Source organism: Camelina sativa, chromosome 17 (genome assembly GCF_030686135.1).
Source record: "Camelina sativa cultivar CO46 ecotype springtype chromosome 17, ASM3068613v1".
Taxonomy (NCBI): domain Eukaryota; kingdom Viridiplantae; phylum Streptophyta; class Magnoliopsida; order Brassicales; family Brassicaceae; genus Camelina; species Camelina sativa.
In genome coordinates, this window is record NC_141896.1 from 747,870 (window position 1) to 771,982 (window position 24,113).

At 37.2% G+C, this 24,113-nt stretch overlaps 7 protein-coding genes and 1 non-coding gene across 9 annotated transcripts; 3 read left to right on the forward strand and 5 right to left on the reverse strand.

Moving 5' to 3' along the window:
- The first annotated feature begins 503 nt into the window (after positions 1–503).
- On the forward strand, positions 504–3,048 carry LOC104754371 (putative galacturonosyltransferase-like 5). The gene is made up of 2 exons (XM_010476548.2): positions 504–2,095; positions 2,796–3,048. The coding sequence occupies exon 1, from the start codon at positions 974–976 to the stop codon at positions 2,060–2,062; it is 1,089 nt and encodes a 362-aa protein (XP_010474850.1). The 5' UTR covers positions 504–973; the 3' UTR covers positions 2,063–2,095; positions 2,796–3,048.
- Positions 3,049–3,310: 262 nt separating this feature from the next.
- On the reverse strand, positions 3,311–7,584 carry LOC104754372 (cellulose synthase-like protein D5). Its single transcript, XM_010476549.3, has 3 exons — positions 6,198–7,584; positions 5,298–6,108; positions 3,311–5,202 (listed from the first exon to the last, which is right to left on the reverse strand). Exons 1-3 carry the CDS (start codon positions 7,175–7,177, stop codon positions 3,421–3,423), a joined length of 3,573 nt encoding a protein of 1,190 aa, XP_010474851.2. The 5' UTR covers positions 7,178–7,584; the 3' UTR covers positions 3,311–3,420.
- A 271-nt stretch (positions 7,585–7,855) lies between these two features.
- On the reverse strand, positions 7,856–10,837 carry LOC104754373 (protein MRG2). Of its 2 annotated transcripts, XM_010476550.3 has the most exons (10): positions 10,357–10,772; positions 10,197–10,250; positions 10,076–10,089; positions 9,716–9,858; positions 9,444–9,484; positions 9,230–9,334; positions 8,928–9,007; positions 8,563–8,732; positions 8,287–8,371; positions 7,856–8,188 (listed from the first exon to the last, which is right to left on the reverse strand). In XM_010476550.3, exons 1-10 carry the CDS (start codon positions 10,570–10,572, stop codon positions 8,110–8,112), a joined length of 987 nt encoding a protein of 328 aa, XP_010474852.2. In that variant the 5' UTR covers positions 10,573–10,772; the 3' UTR covers positions 7,856–8,109. The 2 variants fall into 2 exon arrangements, with proteins under 2 accessions (XP_010474852.2, XP_087351273.1); XM_087495147.1 differs by lacking the exon at positions 10,076–10,089 and having other exon boundaries at positions 10,176–10,250; positions 10,357–10,837.
- A 197-nt stretch (positions 10,838–11,034) lies between these two features.
- On the forward strand, positions 11,035–12,808 carry LOC104754374 (protein DEHYDRATION-INDUCED 19 homolog 2). Its single transcript, XM_010476551.3, has 4 exons — positions 11,035–11,323; positions 11,549–11,691; positions 12,121–12,198; positions 12,291–12,808. Exons 1-4 carry the CDS (start codon positions 11,242–11,244, stop codon positions 12,645–12,647), a joined length of 660 nt encoding a protein of 219 aa, XP_010474853.1. The 5' UTR covers positions 11,035–11,241; the 3' UTR covers positions 12,648–12,808.
- Positions 12,809–12,929: 121 nt separating this feature from the next.
- TRNAK-CUU (transfer RNA lysine (anticodon CUU)) lies at positions 12,930–13,002 on the forward strand. Its single transcript has one exon. It is a non-coding gene; the product is annotated as a tRNA-Lys (tRNA).
- Positions 13,003–13,573: 571 nt separating this feature from the next.
- LOC104754376 (large ribosomal subunit protein eL19x) lies at positions 13,574–15,188 on the reverse strand. Its single transcript, XM_010476552.3, has 5 exons — positions 14,978–15,188; positions 14,462–14,584; positions 14,046–14,359; positions 13,880–13,950; positions 13,574–13,792 (listed from the first exon to the last, which is right to left on the reverse strand). The coding sequence occupies exons 1-5, from the start codon at positions 15,087–15,089 to the stop codon at positions 13,765–13,767; spliced, it is 648 nt and encodes a 215-aa protein (XP_010474854.1). The 5' UTR covers positions 15,090–15,188; the 3' UTR covers positions 13,574–13,764.
- A 745-nt stretch (positions 15,189–15,933) lies between these two features.
- Positions 15,934–17,839, reverse strand: LOC104759054 (exopolygalacturonase). Its single transcript, XM_010482025.2, has 4 exons — positions 17,515–17,839; positions 17,084–17,386; positions 16,496–16,999; positions 15,934–16,407 (listed from the first exon to the last, which is right to left on the reverse strand). Exons 1-4 carry the CDS (start codon positions 17,719–17,721, stop codon positions 16,153–16,155), a joined length of 1,269 nt encoding a protein of 422 aa, XP_010480327.2. The 5' UTR covers positions 17,722–17,839; the 3' UTR covers positions 15,934–16,152.
- Positions 17,840–18,568: 729 nt separating this feature from the next.
- On the reverse strand, positions 18,569–21,826 carry LOC104774830 (endoglucanase 1-like). The gene is made up of 8 exons (XM_087495148.1): positions 21,355–21,826; positions 20,661–20,867; positions 20,381–20,581; positions 20,133–20,225; positions 19,866–20,027; positions 19,657–19,762; positions 19,205–19,368; positions 18,569–19,092 (listed from the first exon to the last, which is right to left on the reverse strand). The coding sequence occupies exons 1-8, from the start codon at positions 21,604–21,606 to the stop codon at positions 18,772–18,774; spliced, it is 1,506 nt and encodes a 501-aa protein (XP_087351274.1). The 5' UTR covers positions 21,607–21,826; the 3' UTR covers positions 18,569–18,771.
- Between the last annotated feature and the right edge of the window lie 2,287 nt (positions 21,827–24,113).

Below are 24,113 nucleotides of genomic sequence, written 5' to 3' on the forward strand. Positions count from 1 at the left end.
TAAAGTAAGATTACGAATAGACAAAACACCTTTTAATCAACAACGACAAAAGAGGCTCTCTCGAGTTTAGCTAAATGTTAGTTAAATATACTGACCCTGTAAAATAGCATTATAAAATTAAACCAACAAAAAGAAGATATAGGTATCATCTAAGAAAATTAATCGGGCACGATAATATGGTCGGTGTTGGTTAGGTTGGGTCGACGTTTCGCTGAAGCTTCTCTCTTATACAATTGTTTTTGTCTAACCTATAACAGTTTGTACTTAAAACATGCGCCATGTCAAAAGAGATCTAAACATCATTACATTATTATAAACTGGTAAGTAAAGAGAAAGTGAAAGTACATATACAGTACCTAGAAATAGAATCATCACCCACCAGCCCTCAAAGACAAAGACGACACTGACATTTGCTCTTCACAATAATTAATTCCTTTAATTATACATCTTTTACTTTCACGTATCCCACTTGCTTAAATTAGTCCACATTTAATTTTTATTATATAGTATTTTTAATAGTAACACTTTTAAATAATAAAATAAAAAATTATTTCAACCACTATAAATACGAATATATTACACTATCCTCTCTCTCACTCTCTCTGTTTGTGTAATTCCTTTTGGCAAATTAAAAAAAATTAATCTCTTCTTCTTCTTCTTCTTCTTGTTCCTTAATTGTAAATCTCTTAAAAAATAAAACAACAAACAAGCGCAGACGAGCAAACGAGTAAATAGCAGAGGAGAAGAGAAGGCGCAGAGTAGCATTGACATGCGAAATGTGCCTCTCAGTTTTGTGTTCTTCTTCTTCTTATCCTACGCCTCCTCTTTCAATCTCTCCACCATGAAGGTGACGAAGGCGAAGAAGGTTCTTCTTCTCTGATTTGTTCGTATCGTACTTTCTTCTTTCTTCTTCTTCTTCTTCTTCTTCTTCTTCTTCTTCTTCTTCTTCTTCTTCTTCTTCTGCATTCTCGCCATGCATTGGATTACGAGATTCTCCGCCGTCTTCTCCGCCGCATTAGCCATGATTCTCCTCTCCCCTTCGCTCCGATCCTTTTCCCCCGCCGCAGCTATCAGATCCTCGTCGCATCCCGATTCCGGCGAATTCAAATCCCGACATCACTCATCCTCCTCCTTTAGAGAATCTCCAATTTTTCGTAACGCCGACCAATGCAGATCTTCCGGCGAAGATTCCGGCGTCTGTAACCCTAATCTCGTCCACGTGGCCATAACTCTCGACATCGATTACCTCCGCGGCTCAATCGCAGCCGTCAATTCAATCCTCCAACACTCGATGTGTCCTCAGAGCGTCTTCTTCCACTTCCTCGTCTCCTCCTCCGAGATTCAAACCCTAGAATCTCTCATCCGCTCCACTTTCCCCAAATTGATCAATCTCAAGATTTACTATTTTGCCCCTGAGACCGTACAGTCCTTGATCTCCTCCTCCGTGAGGCAGGCCCTAGAGCAACCGCTCAATTACGCCAGAAACTACTTGGCGGATCTGCTCGAGCCTTGCGTCAAACGTGTCATCTACTTGGATTCGGATCTCATCGTCGTCGATGACATTGTCAAGCTTTGGAAAACGAGTCTAGGCCCGAGAACAATCGGAGCTCCGGAGTATTGTCACGCCAATTTCACTAAATACTTCACCGGAGGTTTCTGGTCTGATCAGAGGTTTAACGGAACGTTCAAAGGGAGGAACCCTTGTTACTTCAATACTGGTGTCATGGTGATTGATCTCAAGAAATGGAGACGATTTAGTTACACGAAACGGATTGAGAGATGGATGGAGATTCAGAAGATGGAGAGGATCTATGAGCTTGGCTCTCTTCCTCCGTTTCTTCTGGTTTTTGCTGGTCACGTTGCTCCCATCTCACATCGGTGGAATCAACATGGGCTTGGTGGTGATAATGTTAGAGGTAGCTGCCGTGATTTGCATTCTGGTCCTGTGAGTTTGCTTCATTGGTCAGGTAGTGGTAAGCCATGGCTAAGGCTTGATTCCAAGCTTCCATGTCCTTTAGACACTTTGTGGGCACCTTATGATTTGTATAAACACTCCCATTGACGCCCGAGTTCCCCCCAGTTTTTGCATTCACAGGTAAAACTATCTACACAAAACTTTGTTCAATTGCAGTGTCATTTTGCTTATTGTCTGTGTTTGTTGTTCATCAATGGTTGAGTTGGGGGGTTGGCTTTTTTACTCGTTCTAGCATATGTGAAGTTTTTACCTCTGCTGGCTTAGCTTTTTCTTTGGCACTCATAGTGTTTTACATAAACAGAAAGATGGAAGCTTTATAGTTAAATAATACTCATTGTTGTCCAATTGGTGGAGATTGTAATAGTGGGAGTTGGGTTAGTGGTAGGGCACATTTCTTGGTCTTTACAGAACCTGATGCGTTGTGGAACATTATGAGCACACTGCTCCAGTGATTGTTTAACCTTTATTTTTTGGTAGTTTCTTAGTGCTTTTTTAGCTTTGTAGAGGTCTGAGATATGCACATATGAACATGATTGAGCAACTCCAAAGGATCTCGAATCTTTACCTAGTTTCTGTATGCACATAAGCCACTTCTTGGTCACTGTTTTGTTTCAAAGAATCTGATGTATTATCATCAGCTTTTGTAACAAATTGAAATCTGTAACTCGCCAGTCACTTTCTGAAAGTTTACTTTTGTGGGATCAAATCGCTTTTTAAAATAAGTTATGGACTTGTTGCTTGCATATGCTGATTCCTCCTTAGTAGCATTGTTCAGAATCACAAATCTCATCTTAAGTTGGGTTTTGTTTGTTTTAAACAGCCAAAAAATGAGGACTCAACCGAAGATTAGCTGAGTTTTTTCATTTGGTGGTCCAGACCGAGTGGTTTTCAACTGGAAACAATTATGTTGAAGACCTTGCCGGAACAGCACTATAGTAGTAGTGTTGCTTCAGAGAGTTCAACAAGAGTGGAGATACGATTTTAGAAGAGTGAACTTCTTTATAAGAGTACTGTACGAATATGTTTTTGTGCGAAGAAGAAATTAAATAAAAATATAGTTAGGGTTATTCAAACATAGCTCACAAGGTTAAAGCGTTTTTGTTGTTTTATTATTGGTTTTATACAAAGCAGGTAGGTTTGTTATGAATCTTAAACGCTAGAGATCAAAGATGGACGAGCCTATCTATCTGCCGAGGAACAAGTCCGCAATCGTTTTGATCGAATCTTTTTGGGCAAAATATATGTAACTTTTTAGATTGTTGTTACTTGTAGTAGTTGGTTTTGAGGGCTAAACCGAGGATTACCACCGACTGTGAATAAGTAAGAAAGAGTCTCTTTATACTTAAGAAAAATCGTAATTATAATAGAGTATCTGATTACAAACATGAAGCCTAGAAAGAAGAACTTTCATGCCTTGTACCGCAAACAAAGATTAACCTAAAGAATCAAGGGAATTGAAACTGCATATAGTCTTGTTTCCCTGAAGGAGGGTTGATATAAACCCAAAGCAAAGACACAATAATCGACAACAAACCTGACCACACAAACACTATCGTCGGAACTCTGCCTCTTCTTCCCATCAATCCTTTAGCAAACGGATACAGATGACAAAGCACCCAGAAGCTGAAGAACACTCCTCCAACAAGCTTGCTCCATTGCGGGAATGGACTGTACAGAGTCCTCGCGAGCCCCACCGCAATCGCAATCATGTTCACCATCATGATCGTCAATGGAGGAACCATCAGAAAGCTCCATTTCACAATATACAGATCTGCATACTCATCGTCTCCATCTTCTGGTGTAGCTGACTTGGAAGTCAAGGTAAAAGAGACATCGACTCCCGCAATCACCTTGAGAAGACCCTGAAGAACAGCTGCAGGGTGTGCGCTCGTACCTCCTATAACCCAGAACTGCTCGTTTCTCCACCATTCGTGGAGAGTTATGCCTGACCATTTGATCTCAAGGAGTGATAACATACAGAGCGTGAGTGTTATCGCGAGGAGGAAGATCAAGAACGTTATGTCGAGTGATTGCACTATGAATTGACCCGAGAAGAGCGAAACTGCAGGGAGGATGCAGTAGACGATGAGGAACAGCGATGTGAATGGATACATTCCGACATTGAAGTAAGCCACTCTCTGCAAGAACTTCATCCTTCTGGTTGCGAAAATAGCGTTGTTCCTTGAGAAAAAGATCTCAACAGATCCTGTTGCCCATCTCAGAACCTGGTGAAGTCTATCCGTTAGATTGATCGGAGCTGTTCCACGGAAAGCGTCTCTTTTGGTCACGCAGTAGATTGATCTCCATCCTCTGTTGTGCATTCGATATCCCGTGACTACGTCTTCAGTCACTGATCCATAGATCCATCCAACTCTTTTGCCCCACTCTGTTTTGTCCTCGTAGAAGCAAGAAATCACACTGATTGCTTCGGCTACTGTGGCTGCATCAAGCGGTTCACGTGGGACAGCAAGTGAGCCAGCTGGTCTACTGTTCTTGCCTTTGCCTTGCAAGTCTTGTAAGAGTCTCCCTTGGTATTCAGCAACCGGGATTGAAGCAACGAAAGAGTTCGAGTTACCAAATCTCTTTGGGAGAAGCAGAGATTCAATATCTCCATCATCATTCTCTTCTTCGTTGTATTCTCCATTGATAGGCAAACAAACTTCATCATCTTTCTTCGTCATGGCTTTAGGTTTCCTCAGCGATATCTTCACCTTTCTTCTTCCAAGCCAGCCGTGATGTTCAGATGCTCTCGGAGGGCTAAATCCGTATAGAGCTGTTCTCCGGAAGATGCAGCCAGTTCCCACATACATTGGACCTTGAAGACCATCCAATGCTCTCATACTAACATCAAAGAAGACAGTGTTGTGGTTCGCATAACGATCATTTGGGTCAATACCTTCAAACCTCTGAGGGAACTGAACATAGCAGATTCTATCGCCACCACGATCAAGCATGAAGCACATTCCTTCTCTCAAGGCCACGGAGTTGTAAATGTAGTGGTCACAATCAAGATTGAGGATGAATGGACCATTAGACATAATTGCGCTGGTTCTAACCAAAGCATTCATGGCTCCTGCTTTCTTGTTGTGATCATAACCCGGTCTCTTCTCTCTTGAAACATAGACTAGCATTGGCAGCCTGATGTCAACGTCTGTTGTATCAATTAAGTTCTCAGCATCTGCTTCTGCTCCATAAACTGGTTCTGCATTCGGAGGAGCTAACATTGCCTGCAGCAATACACAAAATATTAGAACACACTTTTCAATACAAATCTCAAGAATACATTAGACAACTAGCAAATAATCTTGAGAAAAGAAGTTACCTGGATGATCCCAGCATGGTCTCCTCGGGAATTATCAGATTCTCCAGAGGACCAAGTCCCTGGCCAGTGAGAACCATCAGACATCCAAGTGGCCTTTGGAACTTTAACAGTTTCTTCAGGATTGCTTCCCATCATCATCTCCATCTGTTTCTTCTTAGCTCTGAGCTCCTCATGCACATTGTAAGCATCAGACCTCCTTCTTATCGCCTCAGGCAATGAGTTGATTCTGACCTTAAACTCATCATATTCTCTCTTCACTCTCCTCCTTTCCCTCACAAAATCCAGCCTCACTTTGTTCTTCAGAAAGTTACGCTTCTGGCCAAAGTAGGCCTCAGGGTTCCTTGGCTCTATACTGTGTTTCCTGCAAAACGGCACCCATGTGCTGGCAAAGCTAGCTGTTTGAGCCAAGGCTTCAAATGTTAGCAAAGCTCCTCCATCGTCTGATAAGTAGCAAGCAAGTTTCTCCACAGGGTAATCAACAGCTAGGATCGAGAGGATGGTGTTGGCTGTGACCAGAGGCGGTTCTTTCTCAGGGTCTGCAGTCGAAACAAACACATCTATACCCGGGAGATCAGATCTTCCTTTCGGGTTCCTGAGATTAGGAGATTCAAAGCGTTCCTTAAGAACACCTAAATCAGTTAATCTGTTAACCGGACAGAGTTTTGGAAGCTGATCCAAAAGCCAAGACAAGGCAAACCAAAGCTCACAAGTTGTTGACATTCCCCACAACCACATTGCCTCTCTATTTGGGTGACGAATCCTCCATGTCAGGAACAGACCAAGAGCCACCAGACGCAACGCAATGAGTAATCTGTTTTGTCACACACAAGAAAAATCAAAACCTTAGCAAATCAGAAAACAAAACATAATCCAACACTAAATTAGAAACAATTCTCTCACCTGTAAGGACTGATAATAGCAGCAGAGACGCTAACTTTCCTAGTAAGAGGTCTCTTGCTTCTCTCACCAAACTCCGGCGGCGTCTCATACCCGTTTCCAGAACCACCAGACCCGATTCCATACCCATCTTTAGGCCAAACAGCGTTCCCATAACCATAAGTACCTTTAGTCTCAAACAACCACCGAGTGTGATCAAAGTCTCCAGCTTGATTCTGCGCTTTAAACGACTTAACAACGGAAAGCCTCTTGTCAAGCTTTGAATCACCCATCTGAGGAAGCGGTTTCGCCTCATCTTCTTCCTCCTCCTCAGTTTCAACATCATCGTTGACGTCCCTGTAAGGCTCTTTACATCCAGGACAATTGCCTCCACCGCTTGTGATATTATCAAAGTAACAATCTCTACAAATCTTGAAACCACACTCACATCTCCCATGAACAACTTTCTCATCACAGCCTTTTAACCAACAGATCTGACCTGATTTTTTCTCCGGATCAGCTTGATCCATAGAGCAATCGAGAACATGGCCACGTGTCACCGATTTAAACCCGCCGGTAAAAATCGTACCAGAGAGGAAGCTTTTGTGATTCGAGTTCCCTTTGAGCATCTCGTCTTCTTCTTCTTCTTCACCCATACCACTCTCCTGCGAAGCGAACACCGTCTGATGATCCGGTGTTGGTGGGATATGAACAGTATAGCTCAGAACGCAGTCTGAATTAGTAGTAGTCGTGGTGTCAGCCGTTAGATCTTCGACAGACATGGAACAGTATCTTCCTTCACCACCGCTGGATCTCCGATTTCCGCCGCTGACGGAGGTGCGACGCGTGGCTCTTGAGCTTAGTGGAGAGTTTTGGTTGTTGTTGATGACGGAGGCGCGTGGGATAGGACTCGTCAAACCTAAGCTTCTGTCGCCGGATCCTTTACATGGTGTCACCGTTATAGTCACCGGAGAAGATGACTGAGAAGCAGCTGCTTTCACCATCTTTGGTTATAGTTCACCTCAAAAAGCACGATGAGAAAGAAAAAAAAAATGAAAGAGTAGATCTGAAATTGAATTCAAGATTTTGAATCTAAGGAAGAAGAAGAAGCTGGAGCTAGTTGTTGTTGAAAGCAGAGCATTGTAGTTTTCAAAATCTAGAGAGAGACAGAGATGAGAAGGAGAGATATAAAGGAGAAAGAGAGTTGCTATAAACGGTCGAGTGATCTGAACCGTTGATTTGCTTCACGTTGCAACTGTGAGATCGGACGGTCATCAGCTAATTTAAACGGTAAGTTTGAAAGATTTATGTGGGACCGGGACGATCTATAAAGAATGAACAAAAAAGTCAAATAAAAGAGCGTTTATTATCATCTCTCTCCCTTTCCGTAACGGTCAAATAAATTTATATTGGAGAGATATGATTAAAATAAAGTATTATGATGCTTTTTTCATACCATGTGATTTGATAATTTCGAACTCATTGATACAAAATATATTTCTTTTGTATTATGATCAAATCATTTGTACGAGTAGAAGCGTATATATATATATATATAATGATTTTTATTTCATGTGATTTGATGATTTTGAACTCAATTGGTACACATATTTTGCATAGTATATACTACTCGAGTAGATCATCATTCCTCTTGTAACAAATTTTAATTCTTAATACAATGGTTTTTAATCAACAGACTAATGGTTTTTTTTAAAGCCAAATCTTCATAATACAATGGTATCGTGGATTTAGAGAACCGATACAGACACGATAACGACGTTAATTACTTTTTCATAATCCAGACCGAACCTAATAATAGTACTAGTTCGATTTTAGCTCTCACTACATAAATAAATATACTAGAAACAAGAAAATTCGCTGTACATAGAGTACTTACAACAACAATGACACGTCCGTCATTACGCACCTCATCTTTTTAATCTTCATTCTTTTCAATTTCTTCCACTGCTTTGTATGCCGATACAAAAAACAAGCTCTGATTCTTCCTCAAGAACCTGCGTAGTAAATCATTTTTTAACTTTTGGATATTTATTTGTCTTTACATACTTGTACAAAGCGTTAGTTAAGCGTTGAGTAGGAGACAAAAATAGACCTGAGAATATCAGCAAGGTTGTCCTGCAACTCCTTCAATGTCTCTTCAGCCATATTCACATGGATTAGCAACTCCGGCAATTTCACTGCAAAACCTCAATTTTAATTGTTGTTTTGATACCAAGACAAAAGAAGAGACATATTTTGCCTTGGTGTATGTATTTCCACAGGTTTGATATAAGAGAGCTAAAACCCACACACGTTAAAAAGCTGATATAGCAGATGATCATTCAGCATAGAAATTGTTGTTTATAGATATACAAAGAAATGGCCTTACCGAAGAGTCGTAACAAATGCTCTGCTCCGTACACAGTTGAGGGAGAAACATCCGCTGTTACGGTTTCCTCGTATTGCTTCCGTTCATTGTTGTAAAGCAACATCACCGGTAAAGCTTTGTCAAAGTAGCAGCGCAGACCTTTCAGAATTTCCTCTACTGAATCAGTTACCCTATAAAGATTCACCAAATAAAAGTAATATAAATCAGAACCTTGTAATACTCTTATCGGCCACTATCAATGGAGCATCTACAGGTGATTTATACTCTCTTAAGTATATGAGAACATCAACAAAGGAGATCAACAAGTTAAAACATGTTGCAAACTGACAACATAAGAAAATAAAGCCCACAGAGAGCTTACTTACCTGCCATGTTTCTTCATTTGGCTGTCAACGTACTTCTTCAAGATGTCATCAACATTTGGAGAACGCGGAAGTTGCACAAGCTGCTCAGACAATTCCCAAAAGAATATATGATGGACCTTAAGATAAGCATATGAATTCACAACATATATATTCATGCGGGTAAAATAATGTAAAAGACTATGGTCGTTTGCCTTTTAGATCACACAGAAGGGACCGTCTGAGAATTGAAGTGAAGAAAAAACAGGCTGGTAGATAATGTAGGGTGGTGTTCATTTACATATTAGCACATTAATTATGAGTACCTTGTGCATCTGAGTAACAAATTCATAGTCGTCAATTAGTTGTTTCCTTAATGCTGGTGGGATATGGAAATTTAAAAGGTTGTCAGAAGGAACCACATTCTTCTCCTGTATTCAGCAAACAACAAGATTTAAGTAAGACTCTCCGGTTAAAAGAAAAAATCTGGATATTGGAAGATGAAAAACTTAGCAAATAGATCCACTATGGAGATATGACCGTGTCAGCCGAATCTTGCTTCCGCTTTCTTCCTCTAGCAACTGCAAAATTTAAGAAAATGTTGGACAAAATATCAGCTGATATATAACTTCAAATGTACTCACAAAACCTCATTACATCATTATTAACAAAATAACACCAAATGATGTATATGTCTAGTCTAATCTCTACATCTCCTATTTGGTTGACAATGAATAAAACAAGCAAGAAAGAAGTTCACCGAGAAAAGAAATACGCAAAGTTATATAAAGAAAGAAGAAGGTGAGATTGACCATTAGGGCTTCTAGGTTTCATCTTTGTGACTTTCCAAGCCGTAGCAGTCTTGATTCCTTGCTTCATACCCTGTTCCTTCTGTTTCTCAATATTCTCATCTGTATGTTTCAACAGACAGTCCAGACTTATCCATTCGTCCCAACTATCATTGTATAAGAAGAAGATACAAAGTAATCAGACCTTCACAATCATCAACAAAAAAAGTCAAGAACTTGGCAAACAAACATTCGAATCGACATCAATAATCAGTAAAAATCACCATATGAATTCCCCTAATACACAAATAGTTTACCAACACCGAAGTGATTTCAGACCGATAAATGTAACTATATCGGAGGAGGGAACCTCTCTCTACTAACCTTTTGTTCCAACCCTGCCAAAAGAAATACATCTTCAAAACGAGAGACACAAAAAATATACATTCTCGTTTTCATTGACAAAATTAATAAATATCTAAACTTTATTGATTCTGCAACTTACAATGTAATGTACAAAATACTTCCATTCCTCGTCTCTATATTCAATTTTAAGAACCTGAGAAAAAACAAAACCAAAAAAGATCACACGTAAAGCACAAGCAGACAACACAACACTCCATAATTCAAAAAAAAGAAGATAAAGAGTATAAAAATTTGACTACCTTGGCTTCGTAGAAGCAATCACTGTGGTTGGCTAAGACTCTCTCTCCTTCTTCGAATTGACCAGGAGGAGGAGGAAGAAGAAGAACAGGCAAGTCGTCTCCGTCGCAATCGTTGTTTGACTCTGTATCAGAACCAGAGTCCCTTCGTGTGTCTCTGATGGAATCGGTTGTAAGATCCGTCTCGGCGGCGGCGGCGTCGTCGTTAGGGCTTCCCATCTAAACTGAAGAAGAGAGTTCTTCTAGGGACTACAATGGCGCGGCTCGAATTTGTTCGACGGTTTCGTCTCACGTCGCAGCGACAACGTAACTGACCCCCCAAAAAAGAAACTGAAAAAAACTCACTCAAATTTGTTGAATCTCAACGCGGATTTGTCTGAAAAATATTTCCCGGAAATATTTGGGATTTTTTCCTTTTCTGATATACAGAGTGAATCTCAAAAGTTTCTTTGATTTCATATGGGCTTTTATAATTAGGCCTTTTAAGAAGCCCAGTTTCAAGTCAGGCCTATATACTGCTATTTACTTGGGGAGCAATGCAAAATCACATCCTAAAAAGGTAAAAAAGACAGAAACCGCCCTGTGGTAGTTGAGAAAGAGGCCGAGTACAATGGAAGGGTATATTAGTAATTAAGCTTATCACAACCGAAGTATTCTTGTCCATTAAGTCTCTCGGACTAAGTAGATTAATAGAAAAAAAATAAAGGTGTCGCCTTTGGGAGTAAGTAGTTTCTTGACATGTTCTTCTATCTCAAAATTGGGGTATTTAGCTGACGCGACGACGACGACGACGACGAGGAGGAGGTCTCGCAATTTATCTATAATCAATTCAAGTTTTTTTAAATATAAAACGACAATTTGTGGGAGATTCAGACAGAACCATCAGATATGGAAGACGATATGTGGTGCGTTAGCTCATCTGGTTCTTCCAGAAGCTACCGATCAGAAACTGCTGCTAAGTATCAATCAGGTTTTTTTTATTATCCAAATCCCTTCAATTTTCAAACTTTCATCGTTTTAGGGTTTATGATGGGTTTGAATTGGGTTTTCGATTGCTCTTTTGATTGAATTGGGTTATCCATCCGTATGGTCTCTTTGATATTAAAAATCTTAGCTTTACGTTTGGGTTTAGATGAGAAGACTTTTTTTCTCTGTATTGATTCTGAGATGATTTGTTATTGTGAAAAATTTGCAGGTCCTTATCTAGATTTGGAAGAGTTTGATGAAGATGGAGATTTTGCAGTGGAATACCCGTGCCCGTTTTGCTCAGATGATTATGATTTAGTTGAATTGTGTCGCCACATCGACGACGAACATTATCAGGAAGATAACAATGGAGTATGTGAATTCACCTCCTGCTCTTTCCATTTTACCCTGCAGCTTCACTTGAAGTAATTTTAAACAGTTTTGTTATTGATCCATTGGTTTCTCAAAGATGGCCCTTCAATATTCGATTTCATTAGGACTTGTTTAGATGAATCTGATTGATATTGCGAATAGTTTTAAAGTGAAACATGAACTTGGACTTGAGTTAAGTAGGACTGTTTTCATTGATGCTTTCGAGATTTCGATTGAGAAATATGTCCCCTTCGATCTTCAACGGATTTTGAGTTGAAATAGCTCTCCCTTTTTAAGTATTGGATTGGTTTCACGAATTTGAGAAACGAATAGTTTCATTGTGTGATGGAACATTTATTTCCCAGTTCTGTGAATTGTCATTTGGTTAAATCTTACAATTCGTTGTGGTTTTGTGTTTTTTTTTTCTAGACATGTCCGGTTTGTAGCAAAAGGGTGAAGATGCATATGGTGAATCATATAACAACACATCATAGAGATGTCTTGAAGATATCCTTTTTATTTCTTTTCAAAACCTTTTTTTATTTTCTGTCTCTGTGATGAATGTGATTTATTTGAATCTCCTTGACCGAGAACTTTACAGTGAGCAGAAGGAAATGTCGTACATGGAAGATCCATATTCCTCAGATAAATATTTTCAATCTTCTCATGATGAGTTGCCGCCATTTATGAGTCAGCATCATACCTCTAAATCCGTTGTTTCCGATAAGTTTTTATCATTCATCAACAACACTCCACTGCCAAATCAGACCGAGCTCGTGCAGTCTGATTCGAGTGTAGAAGACAAGAATTTGATTAAGGATTCGTCAGCAGCAAAAGAGGGGACATCGTCCTCACCTTTGTTGGATAGTGAACAATTGGAGAAGGCAAAGAAGTGTCAGTTTGTACAGGGACTGTTATCATCAGCCATGTTTGATGATGGATGTGATTTCTTCTGAGTAGAAAAGAAGAATAAAGATGTGAAAGTCTCCAATGGCTACAAGGCAGGTGATTGGCATTGTTGTAACTGTATTCAGCCCTATTTATGTATGCATCTTGTTTCAGACATAACACAAGCTTATAGTTTATAATATAAGCTGATGAGTTTTTAGTTTGTCTATTCACAAGAATCTTTATCCCAAAGCACACACACTACTTGCAAAAGTAAAGCCTGCTTTTTAGTTAGGTTTGGGATGTGGTTCTATGTATGAATACAGCGAGGGTGTGCTACAGTCAACAAAGCCCGTCTAGCTCAGTTGGTAGAGCGCAAGGCTCTTAACCTTGTGGTCGTGGGTTCGAGCCCCACGGTGGGCGCTTTCATTTTTTGAAACCATTTTCCTCTTTTATAGAAAATTGTACATACTACCTACCAAGTTTATGCAGTTTCGTCGTCTCACTGTTACGAAACCCCTATCTTTTACAAAGTTGATTAACTTACCCCTGCTTTCTTAACTTTAGAATTTTGTCCGTATAACAATTTTGCAACACTTGGGAACATAGTTGCAAAATTCTCATTGGGGGGATGGCTTATACATTTGAGATTGATAGTCCCCAAAGAAAATGGTTCAAATACGCATAGTTGCAAAATTCTCATTGAGGGATGGCTTATACATTTGAGATTGATAGTCCCCAAAGAAATGGTTCAAATACGGTTGAGTTAGATAGAACCCAATATAGGTTCAAACTACTGTTGCGACCTAATTGTTGTTGCAAACATGGGTACAGTTACAGATACTCAAAAGGTTACAAATATGGCTTAAACGTTCAACTCGCCGTTAAGATAAAAATGTAACGTTGATATCAATTAGACAAATGGTGTTACGGATGGATTTGTTACTTGTAATCTTGTATAATGAGCTAAAAAAAGGATCCGAAAAAGCACAAGTTTTTGAAAAGTAGGTCTCATAAAACACTGTAAACTAAAAATCTGAAAGCATAACAATAAACTGACATAAGTTATGTTCCTTGCGAAAATAAAAGTTATTCCACAAACCCATTTCGAAAAAACATTCAAAAACTTCTTCAAGTCTAGTCCGTGAACTGATGATCGATATAGCTTGACACTATATATCCTCTTCACTTCTTTGACTTTTTCTTTGGTACCCTACACAAGCAAAACCCACACATGTATTAGATAAGATATAATCGCCTGTCAAACCTCAATTTACATTTCCGTAGAGATTAGACTTACTCTGCAGTTTGAGCAGGTGTAGCAGCAGGTGCTGGTGCAGCAGCTACCGGAGCAACATCTCCTCCAGGACCCTATAGCAAACAAAATACAAAACACATACATATAAGAATCCATAACAAAAATCAAGAACATCTTCTAAAGGTGGTAAGATATTTATAATTCTGACCTTAGCTAAACGCTCCTCTCTCCTAGCATGCTTCCTTTCTCGGCTGGCCTTGTTCTTCGCCCTCTTAGCCTCAAACTGATCAGACAAAGTCTTCTCCCTGGCCTTCTCAGCCTTCGACTTGTGGATACTCTCCATCAAGACACGCTTGTTCTTGAAGACATTACCCTTAACACGCATGTACATGTCATGGTACATGTGCCTGTCAATCTTCTTGGACTCTCTGTACTTTTTCAACAGACGCCTCAGAACACGCATCCTACGCATCCAAAGTACCTTTGTTGGCAACCTAGCTTCACGGGTACCCTTTCTCTTACCTATTCAATCATACAGAACAAGAGACAAAAGTCAAAACCAATCAATGCAATGTATAGTCATAAGTTCACAATCAGAGGGACACTCAGTTTTTAAGAACATACCATATCCAGAGTGACGACCCTTCATCTTGGCAATCTTCATACGGCGAGCTCTGGAGCGAGAGTGGATCTTGGTTGGTTTCCTGATGATGAAACCATCCTTCACAAGCTTCCTGATGTTTTGGCCTAGACAGTATTAAAAAACAAGCATCAGTCTCTTAGAATTCACTCTGTTGATCTACAAGTTTGTAACGATCTTTCAAATGGAACATCATACAAACCCACAGTCTATAAGAATACAGATCACCAATCATTTATAGACTAGACGTCGCTGCTTTGATTCACGCGAGAAAGAACTAGATGATTCAAAAGCCATTAACGCAACCAAATGCAACTCTACAAAACCTATACCTAGCCTTAAATTTACAGATCGGAAATGAACAGAGTGATTCAACAAAGACAGAAGATAACAGATCAAAAGCCAAAGTACGTCAATCATCTCAAACACACGGCAAAAAACATAAACCTAGTAACGAAGGCAGAAACAAAAAGAATAAAGAAAAAATAAGAAGAACGTACGGGAATTGGCCATGGAGATGTCGGAGCTTTCATTGGGATCGAGCCAAACTTTGCCCTTCCCGCACTTCATCACTGATGCGGCGAGCCGCTTCTGGAGCTTAAGCGAAACCATTTTTGCTTCTCCCCTTCTCTCTGGAGACTGGTGTGGCGGAGAACTTCTTATCGACCAAGACCAAAACAATTTATATACCTCCAACTTTTCTAGGGTTTCTCCTTTTTCTCGCGCAATCCATTGGGCTTTCCTTAAAAACAGGCTTTTTAAAAAAGCCCATTATAAAACAAATGGCTTCTTAAGTTATAGCCCAATACTTTTTTTTTTGTCAACTGTCTTCCACTTGTATGAACTGAACAGAAAAAAATGAGATAAGCTATTTTGGCTACGATTTTGAATGTCGTGGACGGTATGGTTAAATACTATTCTTGTGATGTTCTTTAGCCAGAGATTTGTGTTCGATATTTTGTATTCTCAATGTAAAAACTATATTTCTCATTACTAATCCTTTGATGGTTCCATATATTAGTATATTTTATTATCTCGTTACTAATTAATCCTTTGATGGTTCAATGTGAATGTATGGAGGTGGAGAGATTCTTTAAACCTTTTACAATCCCCCCCAAAAAAAAGATTGGTGTGAATCATTGAAGATTAGTCATATTTGCTTCGTGAGATGGGGAAATCAATATCTCAGTAGCATGGCTTGATACTATTCAAGTTAACCTCAAAGTAATATTTTCTTTTCAATTTTCACAACTAACTTAAGCAAAAAAAAAAAAAAAAATCTATTTTATAGAAAGAAAGAGGGCTTAATAATAACTAGCTGATAATTTTATATATATATATATATATATATATATATATATATGCTGTTGAATGCCTTTAAATAGAGCAATTTTTTTTATGTTCGATGGATGTATACACTAATTCTCATTGGCCAAATTCCTAACGAGTAAAACGCTTTAGCAACCAACCCAGCTGAAGGATCTGTTTATAATTATACAATCCAAGAAACTTAAAAAACAAAAACAAATCAGGGAAAACATTATCAAACGTCCGATGATTAATTTTTGTTGATAAATTCCCGAACTAACGTAACTCACAAACAAAACAAAATAATGTTTGTGGAAACTTTTGAGTTTTTTTTTTTAATTAATAATTTTTTTTTATATCAAAAAACTTATTTGGGACACATAGGAAAGCTAAGTTTTCCACCGAAGATAACATTGGCGTTGTCGCAAAAAGCTCCGACTAAACCGCCTGCAGACGATTTTTTCTCTCCTCCTGGCTTGCCTACGTAGGCCAAGTTCACATCAACAACGTTGACTCCTTTGCATGGCACTGATTTGCTACACATTATCTGAACAATATCATGTGTAATTGTTGTTCCTCTTACGTTCTTGAACAACACATCTGTTATCTCAACTCGTGAATCCTACAAGACACACACACAAAAATCTTGTAATTCAAGGGAATATCATAAATTTTAGCTTGGGCTATTTCAATATTATATATATACTTACGCCGCCTCTTGAACCGTAGTTTTGATCAATGATGATTGGGTTCTTAACACTTTGCATGATGATATTTTCAAACTTAACGTCCACAACTTTGCTTGGATCTGAACCACCCCAGGTCTTGATCCTAAGTCCATTGTCTGTCTCTATCATTGTGCAGTTGTTAACGTGGATTCCGCTCACGTCTTCCTCGTGCTTGTACTTACCAAGACTACCGATACTTAAACCGTGTCCTGGACCGCAAACCACACGTTCCACGGTTACGTTGTTGCAGCCACGGCCCACTGAGACACAATCATCTCCAGTTGCTATTGTACTATCGAGGATGGAAACGTGGTCTGCATTGCTCAAATGGATACCATCCGTGTTGGGACTTTCAGCAGGGGCGACAAGCTTAATGTTGTGGATCTTAACATTTTCAGTTTTTACTAAGAACATGTGGAAGGCTTTTGCATTCACCGAGCTTATGCCACTGATTTCAACATTTTTCATGTTCCTGAATTTGAGAGACTACATGTGTACATGCACACGTATGATATATTATTTACCAATGTATAACGTCAATGATATATATCTATAGTAATTTATTCTTACCGTTGGAGGAAGATTGCATTGGACCTTTTTGCCACATCCATCTGCTTTCCATACATCTTCACCTTTACCGTGGAATGTACCAGTTCCGGTGAGGAGCACGTTGTCGACACGCTCGAATAAGATCCATTCAGGAGTCGCGTATCCGCTCGTTGTAGCGATGACCGTTCCTTGAACATCGACGGTCACTTTGCTCTTACATGGACCGGCGAAAATAACTGGACCAGCCAAAAAATCCCCTTTAGGAACTAGTAGCGTTGCTGGTACAGGACTATTACACACTTGGATCCATGTGTTCAAAAACGCCTGCATGCATGTTAATGGATGAATCGTTAGAATGTTACATTTGTATTTTATTAATAACCAGATTAAATATATATATATATGGAAAAAAAAAACTCAAACTAGTTTTTCAAAATTTAAGAAAATTTTACCTTGAAAGAATTGGTGGCACCATTTCCTACAGCTCCAAACTTAGTAATATCATAGACCGTGGGGTTACCGGAATTAGCGGCAAGGCCACGGCGGCCGCCGAGATATTCACCATTAGCCACGCAAGAACCAAACACCAAGGCCATCAGAATCAATGAACCTACATTAGTATTGTTTGCCTTAGCGACCAACCTTCTTGCGTTAGCCATGGTGATAATATCTTTATTTTTTTTTTGTTTTTTTATGTTCTTTTAAAAAAGTGTAAACAAATTTAAAAGTGATTAGGTCAGTGGAGGATTCATAATGTTTTTATAGGATTAGTTTGATTGCTATTTTTACATATGAATCTTTTTAAAAAGAAAACTAACGGTTTGAGGTGATACCGTCTTCGTAGATTGTGTGATACCATCTTCTTTTGCGGATGTTTGACCCTCCTATCTTAGGTGGTAACGATATCCAACTTCATGGTAAGTTATATATATATAGATGTATAAGAAAAACGGAATCTATTGATTAAATGGTCGAGAATTATCTAAAATTGTAATCATTTTGGTACAAATTGTTTCTTCCTCAAAATTATGTTTTTGTACGTAAGAATATTTTGTATATATATGTGAAATATTGTTTAAAATAAAAATAATTTGGCTGTTGTTGATTGGCAATGTTCGGAACTGCACAAATAAATTAGTAGTATGTAATCTATCTTATAAACAATACTATCAATGAAAGTGATATTAATAATTACACTCTTTCGGAATCATGATTTAGGTTACTTATTATGCGATTAACTAAAATTAGTAACAATTCTGTAGATTATGAAACACAATTGTTTCTTCTATTCATCAAAATTTAAATTACGTAAACGTGAAATTAGATCTGTCATAACAGAGACTATGACAGCTTAAATTGACCCATCTCACTCTCTCTCTGGTCAATTGCTCGTTTCCCATAAAAAGTCATTATCCTTCGACATTATTTATTATTTTCTAAAAATTTGACAGGATTTTTTTTTTTTTTTTTCACACATATATATTTGTTGTATTTGCTTTGAGCTTATTTGACAACTAGCGTGATTATAATTATAAAATAAAAATCTGATCACATTGACATTGTAACACATCATCATCATAGAAGACATCATCATCTAACACATCATTCAGTCGTAGAAGATCGTTTATAAAAATCATGACTACTAATTAACATTGTAATTAAACCAACAGTTAAACTAACGATTTATTCTTGATTAGAAGAGTTTGGACTTAAGAGCGAGCTAGATAAGCCAAAGCTCCAACAAGCGGGGCGTTAATGTAAGTGGCTGGCTCGGAGCGTCTGTAGTCGGACCTTTCATCAGGGAATTGGTCGTTTTGGTCTGGACCACCAACGACTGCACCGACTAGAACGTTGGGGTTAGGAGATTGAGAGATAAACATGGAGAAACCGTCGTGGCATTGGATCTTGCTCGGATGGGCTGCAACGGATGGGAGAGATGAGCCACGGTGGTGAATCCGACGTGGATATTTCGGGCCATAACCAACCATGTACGACATCTTCAACGGGTTGTCTCCAAGTAAATAATTTACCTGCCACATAATCACATGAATCAGTACTTGATTTATTACCGTAAAACAAATTGGATCGACTTGGACTCGGATGGTTAAAAAAAAGTTCCCAATATATTATAATAAAGTGAACCTGTTTCTTGGCTATGGAGCGGAGGCGGGTAGGGGTGACGACGGAGCCACCGCAATAAGCGACGGTACGAGCAGAGGTTAAGTATTTGGCATAGGTTAAGAGCAAGAACGATGTAGACGTCACGTATTGCATGTTGCTCTCACCCAACTTGAACAATAGCCCACCTATGCATTACACATACATCTTTTATTAATTTTGTAAATTCATTTGCTTTAAACTTCAGTAAGATCTCAAAAAATCAAAATTTTGGAAGGACCTAAAAACTAACGGAACAGCCATACTCAAGGTTAAAACCACATTTATGGCTAAGAGAGGATTCTCCTTTTTGGAACACACTCACTATAGTCTTGACTCTTGAAGGGGTAAAGATTAATAAAAGAAGAAGATTACGGGCAGATATGTGAATAAATGAGAAGATGAGTGATCAAAATCTATAATTAAAAAAAATAAACCTGGGGTGTATTGGGAAGAGGAGGCTCCTGGTAGAACAGAGCAAATGAAACTATCAGCATGCTCTTTGTATTCTCCAAGTGACTTCACTTTCTTAATCAGAAACTCCTTGATAAACAAAAATCACACGAAAAGGGTTTCATAAAAAATACTAGCTTAAAGAACCAATGGTCTGAAATTGTTAATCTTTAATTTTGATTAAGTTTCAGACCTTGGAAAGAAGAATCCTAGCACCAACGTGCTTATTATCCCAGCTAAACATGTTATCAAACTCATCAGCTCCAAGGATTTGACCATTAGCTTTGATGTAATTGAGATACGTTGGATTATTTGTTGCTTTGTGTAACCAAGCAGCTCCCCATAACAATTCATCCTGAAGACACCAAATAACATCATCAATGTTATTTCAGTTTTTTTTTTTTGTGACGATTTTAAATTTAATTTAGAGCCAATTAATGTAAGCAACATTTACTAAAACCTGATATCCAGAGTAAGAACAGTAGAATGGACAAACTTCTGGTGCCAGACCTGCACTGTAGGGTCCTCTGTATTTGTCCGCAAATCCAAAAACCTTAAAAACCCACAGAAGCAAATTTATAATTAATGCTCGAGATTGACATTGCAAAGGCATACCTATTATGGATTTTTCTAGAATCACATAATTAACAAAACATAACTTGAAGTATGACATGTAATTAAAATATGATTGATTTTTAGTTTATTTACCTTAATGGCTCGATGGAGGAGGAGACTGGAGTAAGAAGGGTCACATTTCCGGAAAACAATCGATGCAGCGGCTAGAGCAGCAGCGGTTTCACCGGCTATATCAGAACCAGGATTGTTCTTATCGACTTTAAACACACTTCTTGGTGTATCCATGTCTTCTGGTCTCTCCCAGCAAGCATGGTCCATGTTAGGATCACCAACCTATCAAAACGCTTACGTTAAAACCACTCTGTCTGTTTCCCAAAGTTTTGATTTTCTTTCTTTGAGTTAAGAACGGAACCTGAACATAAATAGTATCAGGATGCGAAGTGGCTTTGAGGAGAAAGTCAGTGGCCCAACGAACTGCGTCTTTAGCGTTTGGTAACTCGGATTTCATGAGACCACCAAATTCAATTAAACTCCATGAGAGCATTGTGGTTGTGAATGCCATTGGAAAACCAAACTTCATATTGTCCCCTGCATCGTAGTATCCTCCCACCAAATCCACCTACGTACAATTTAGCAATAATTAGTGTTTTCTCTGTTATATGTTAATCAAACACATACAGATGAAGAATATTAACATACAAACCCCAACAAAAACCAAGGTCTGACATATGCATTACCTCTGTTATAAACTAATAAAGATTGTTATTTTGATGATTTTGACAGAGACAGACGCCTTGGAACTAAAAACCCCAATACCAAAAATTAGGGTTTCAAATATGAGTTATCTTTTATGCGTCAAACCCATGAAAAAGGTCGAATCTTTTGATTGTTTTGTGAGGATATTTAACCTATACATCGAAAGGAGAGCTTCAAAGATGTTTTTTCTACAGTTCTAAACATCAAACCCCCATAAAGGTTGAATCTTTTGATATTTTTGGAGAGTTTTAACCTATTTTGCTACCAATCATGGAATACTATATAACAAACCCATTTCACATTGTACATAAAAGCAACAAAAAAAGCAAGAGAAAAGAAGTGTCATTTACATTGAGAGCAGAGCCGTCAGAGAGACCAGAGTTACTCCTCCAAGCCATCCTCTGTTTTGGAGGAAGCTTTCCAGATCTTTGACCTTCAAAGAAGAGTATAGACTTTGCGAGAGCGTCTTTGTAATTGTGGTTGTTGAGGTGGCGACGATGGTGAATGCTACGGCGAGAGGAAGAGGATGAGAAACCATTGGAGAGAAGCAAGCAGAAAGAGACAAGGAAGATGAGTGACGAAGAAGAGAGATGAAGAGCCATTCCCCTAGATAGAGAAAGAGAGAGAGAGCTCTGGTTAGCCAATTAATTACACAATGTGCAGAAGAAGAAGCTTGCTGCTATGTGACCAGAGGACGTTAGCTCTTTTATATAGAGAAAAGATTTGGTTTTTATCTCTCCTCAGTCCTCACTTTCCACTTTTTCTCTCTCAGCTAGCTAAACAGGTTAATTAGTTATTAGTCATTTTCTATGTCAGCCCCGTGACAATATAAGTATGTTTAACAGTGCATTTATAATAAAAACATACATGTTAATTAACACTAGGTGCTTCCCACGCAACGCGTGGGTTGTGGTGTAGTTGGCACTTTCTTGTTTTTTTTTGTCTTTTTCGTTTTCTCTTTTGTATTATTTCGTTTTAATTAGGCATATACGGGCTTTGCCGTCACTTTTATTTATACACTATATGTTTATACCATTTCGTTCAGATGTGTATAATTGTGGCGTTTACTTTTTATGAATTATGAAGATGTTGTTTCTTGCTTTTGAGGATCCAATCTTATCATTGACTGATATTGTTTCCAATACATTTATTGTTTTATATATTTTCTAATTAACTGCTTATGTAAACCCTTCATACGTTGATGTTGCAATAATAAGTTAATTTTTAAAAATATCTTCCGTGTAAGTGATTATATTTGTATGCCCATGTTTTGGTCTAATATCAATAAGATCGTTTCTGTTTTTCTTTAGTTGGCTTTGAAACCAATATTGAGTTAAGCAAATAATGGGTCAAATTATGGTGTTAATAAGTAATATAAATTCTTATGTATATATATTGTATATATGTGACTATAAATTTAGCTAACTAAAAAATTATGTAATATTTAAATACAATCTTGAACATATATATATATATATATATTTATTTGTGGGAGGAATGTATGAAATTATTGGATAGAAGTTATTTTTGAGTTAAATGACCTTTAATGTCTTTAAAGTGAGTTAAATATTAATAAATTTTTATATGTGTCTTGACTTTTTTTAAAAGGAATACCAAGTGTTTCCTTCCAAATTTGAAGTGATATAGTATTTTAGTTTTCTTATATGATTTTATGAACTTCAATGTAAAAGTTTTTCAAAGTAATAAGTACACTCACTGATTGAATTATAAAATTTGGAGAAATGTTTATTTCGTTTAATCATCTGCTCTTTTAAATAAATTAAATAAGTATGTTGTTATTCCTACAAATAGGACAACATATATTATAGTTTAACCATGGAGTTAAGCAATGGAAATGGAACTTGTGATTGCAAGACAAAATGATTATATGTTACACATTGATCGTTTAAAAATGAATAGGAACATCTAATTCTCAAATAAAGTTGATTGTTTTGTTAAAACCAACAGATGTGAATTTAAATTTACCTATGCAAATTTAAAAAATAAATATGAATAAATTAGAAAGGCAAGAAATATAAAAGAAATATTTTTTTATATAAATAAAATAAAAATTGAAAACAATGTTAAATATATATAATACTTTCTACATTAAAATATAGAATCAAACTCTTACAAGTTACAACACATATGAGAAATAACAACATTTGATATTGGTAGGAGAGGAAGAGATAATGTTTACTATAAGATGGTAATCCAAATTAGATAATGGAGATGAATCTTTAAAAAATAGGACAATGTAATATATATATATATATATATATATAATACTTTCTAAATTAAAATATATAATCAAACTCTTACAACACATATGAGATATAACAACATTTGATATTGGTGGGAGAGAAAGAGAGAATGATTACTTATAAGATAATAATCCAAATTAGATAAAGGAGATAAATCTTTTAAAAGAAGAACAATGTAAAATATATATCATGTAGTCTCTAAAATTAAAATTTAGCATTAACAATTTACAATGATATATATATTTTTTTTACAACCCATACAACAAAAATAAGAAATCAAAAATAACAAAAAAAAATAAAAAATGATTTGAGGTATTGTAGAAGAGAATGAGAGAATGTGAAAATGAGATAGTAAAAGAATGTCAATATGAGAGAATGATAGATTGAGAGAATGCTTATTTATATGATAAGAAATGATGGAAGTTACATTTAGAACTATGGAGTTACAATAGTAATTTATTGTGTTTGAATATAATTGAGTTGTAGAATATGATTAATGCATAATTTATTTTATTTTCAGTTATAATTTTATTTTAATGTGTGAGTTAAATGTATTGTGTTTATTGGATCTTAAATATTGTTTAAAGCAATTAGAAAGCAAATAAAAAAATAAAAAAAAAATAGAAAACATTAAATGAAAATCAACCAATAAGGAGAGACCAAAACCTTACTTTTATATATATGATATATTGCTTTAAACTTTGAAATGAGAAATATATTATAAACAATAATTTACATGAGAAATATATTAATTTAGCCAACCAAACTATGAATATAAGTTTAGCCAACCAAAATAAATAAAAAATATTAAAATTTAACCAAAAATAATTTCTCTTGAAAGATAA

Excerpts from the sequence above, each read along its gene's own strand:
- LOC104754371 (XM_010476548.2), top strand. The coding sequence starts at position 974 with ATGCATTGGATTACGAGATTCTCCGCCGTCTTCTCCGCCGCATTAGCC.
- LOC104754372 (XM_010476549.3), bottom strand. The coding sequence starts at position 7,177 with ATGGTGAAAGCAGCTGCTTCTCAGTCATCTTCTCCGGTGACTATAACG. Across the intron at positions 6,109-6,197 it reads GCTATTATCAGTCCTTACAG|ATTACTCATTGCGTTGCGTC; the intron begins GTGAGAGAATTG and ends GTGACAAAACAG. Across the intron at positions 5,203-5,297 it reads ACCATGCTGGGATCATCCAG|GCAATGTTAGCTCCTCCGAA; the intron begins GTAACTTCTTTT and ends GTATTGCTGCAG.
- LOC104754373 (XM_010476550.3), bottom strand. The coding sequence starts at position 10,572 with ATGGGAAGCCCTAACGACGACGCCGCCGCCGCCGAGACGGATCTTACA. Across the intron at positions 10,251-10,356 it reads ATTGCTTCTACGAAGCCAAG|GTTCTTAAAATTGAATATAG; the intron begins GTAGTCAAATTT and ends GTTTTTTCTCAG. Across the intron at positions 9,485-9,715 it reads GAAACCTAGAAGCCCTAATG|TTGCTAGAGGAAGAAAGCGG; the intron begins GTCAATCTCACC and ends TAAATTTTGCAG.
- LOC104754374 (XM_010476551.3), top strand. The coding sequence starts at position 11,242 with ATGGAAGACGATATGTGGTGCGTTAGCTCATCTGGTTCTTCCAGAAGC. Across the intron at positions 11,324-11,548 it reads TGCTGCTAAGTATCAATCAG|GTCCTTATCTAGATTTGGAA; the intron begins GTTTTTTTTATT and ends AAAAATTTGCAG. Across the intron at positions 12,199-12,290 it reads ATCATAGAGATGTCTTGAAG|AGTGAGCAGAAGGAAATGTC; the intron begins ATATCCTTTTTA and ends CGAGAACTTTAC.
- LOC104754376 (XM_010476552.3), bottom strand. The coding sequence starts at position 15,089 with ATGGTTTCGCTTAAGCTCCAGAAGCGGCTCGCCGCATCAGTGATGAAG. Across the intron at positions 13,951-14,045 it reads GAGAGGAGCGTTTAGCTAAG|GGTCCTGGAGGAGATGTTGC; the intron begins GTCAGAATTATA and ends TGTTTGCTATAG. Across the intron at positions 13,793-13,879 it reads ACACCTGCTCAAACTGCAGA|GGTACCAAAGAAAAAGTCAA; the intron begins GTAAGTCTAATC and ends TTGCTTGTGTAG.
- LOC104759054 (XM_010482025.2), bottom strand. The coding sequence starts at position 17,721 with ATGGCTAACGCAAGAAGGTTGGTCGCTAAGGCAAACAATACTAATGTA. Across the intron at positions 17,387-17,514 it reads GTGCCACCAATTCTTTCAAG|GCGTTTTTGAACACATGGAT; the intron begins GTAAAATTTTCT and ends ACATGCATGCAG. Across the intron at positions 16,408-16,495 it reads ACTACGGTTCAAGAGGCGGC|GATTCACGAGTTGAGATAAC; the intron begins GTAAGTATATAT and ends TGTGTCTTGTAG.
- LOC104774830 (XM_087495148.1), bottom strand. The coding sequence starts at position 21,606 with ATGGCTCTTCATCTCTCTTCTTCGTCACTCATCTTCCTTGTCTCTTTC. Across the intron at positions 20,868-21,354 it reads CTGACGGCTCTGCTCTCAAT|GTGGATTTGGTGGGAGGATA; the intron begins GTAAATGACACT and ends AATTGTACGTAG. Across the intron at positions 20,226-20,380 it reads TCCTCCATCGAGCCATTAAG|GTTTTTGGATTTGCGGACAA; the intron begins GTAAATAAACTA and ends TGGGTTTTTAAG.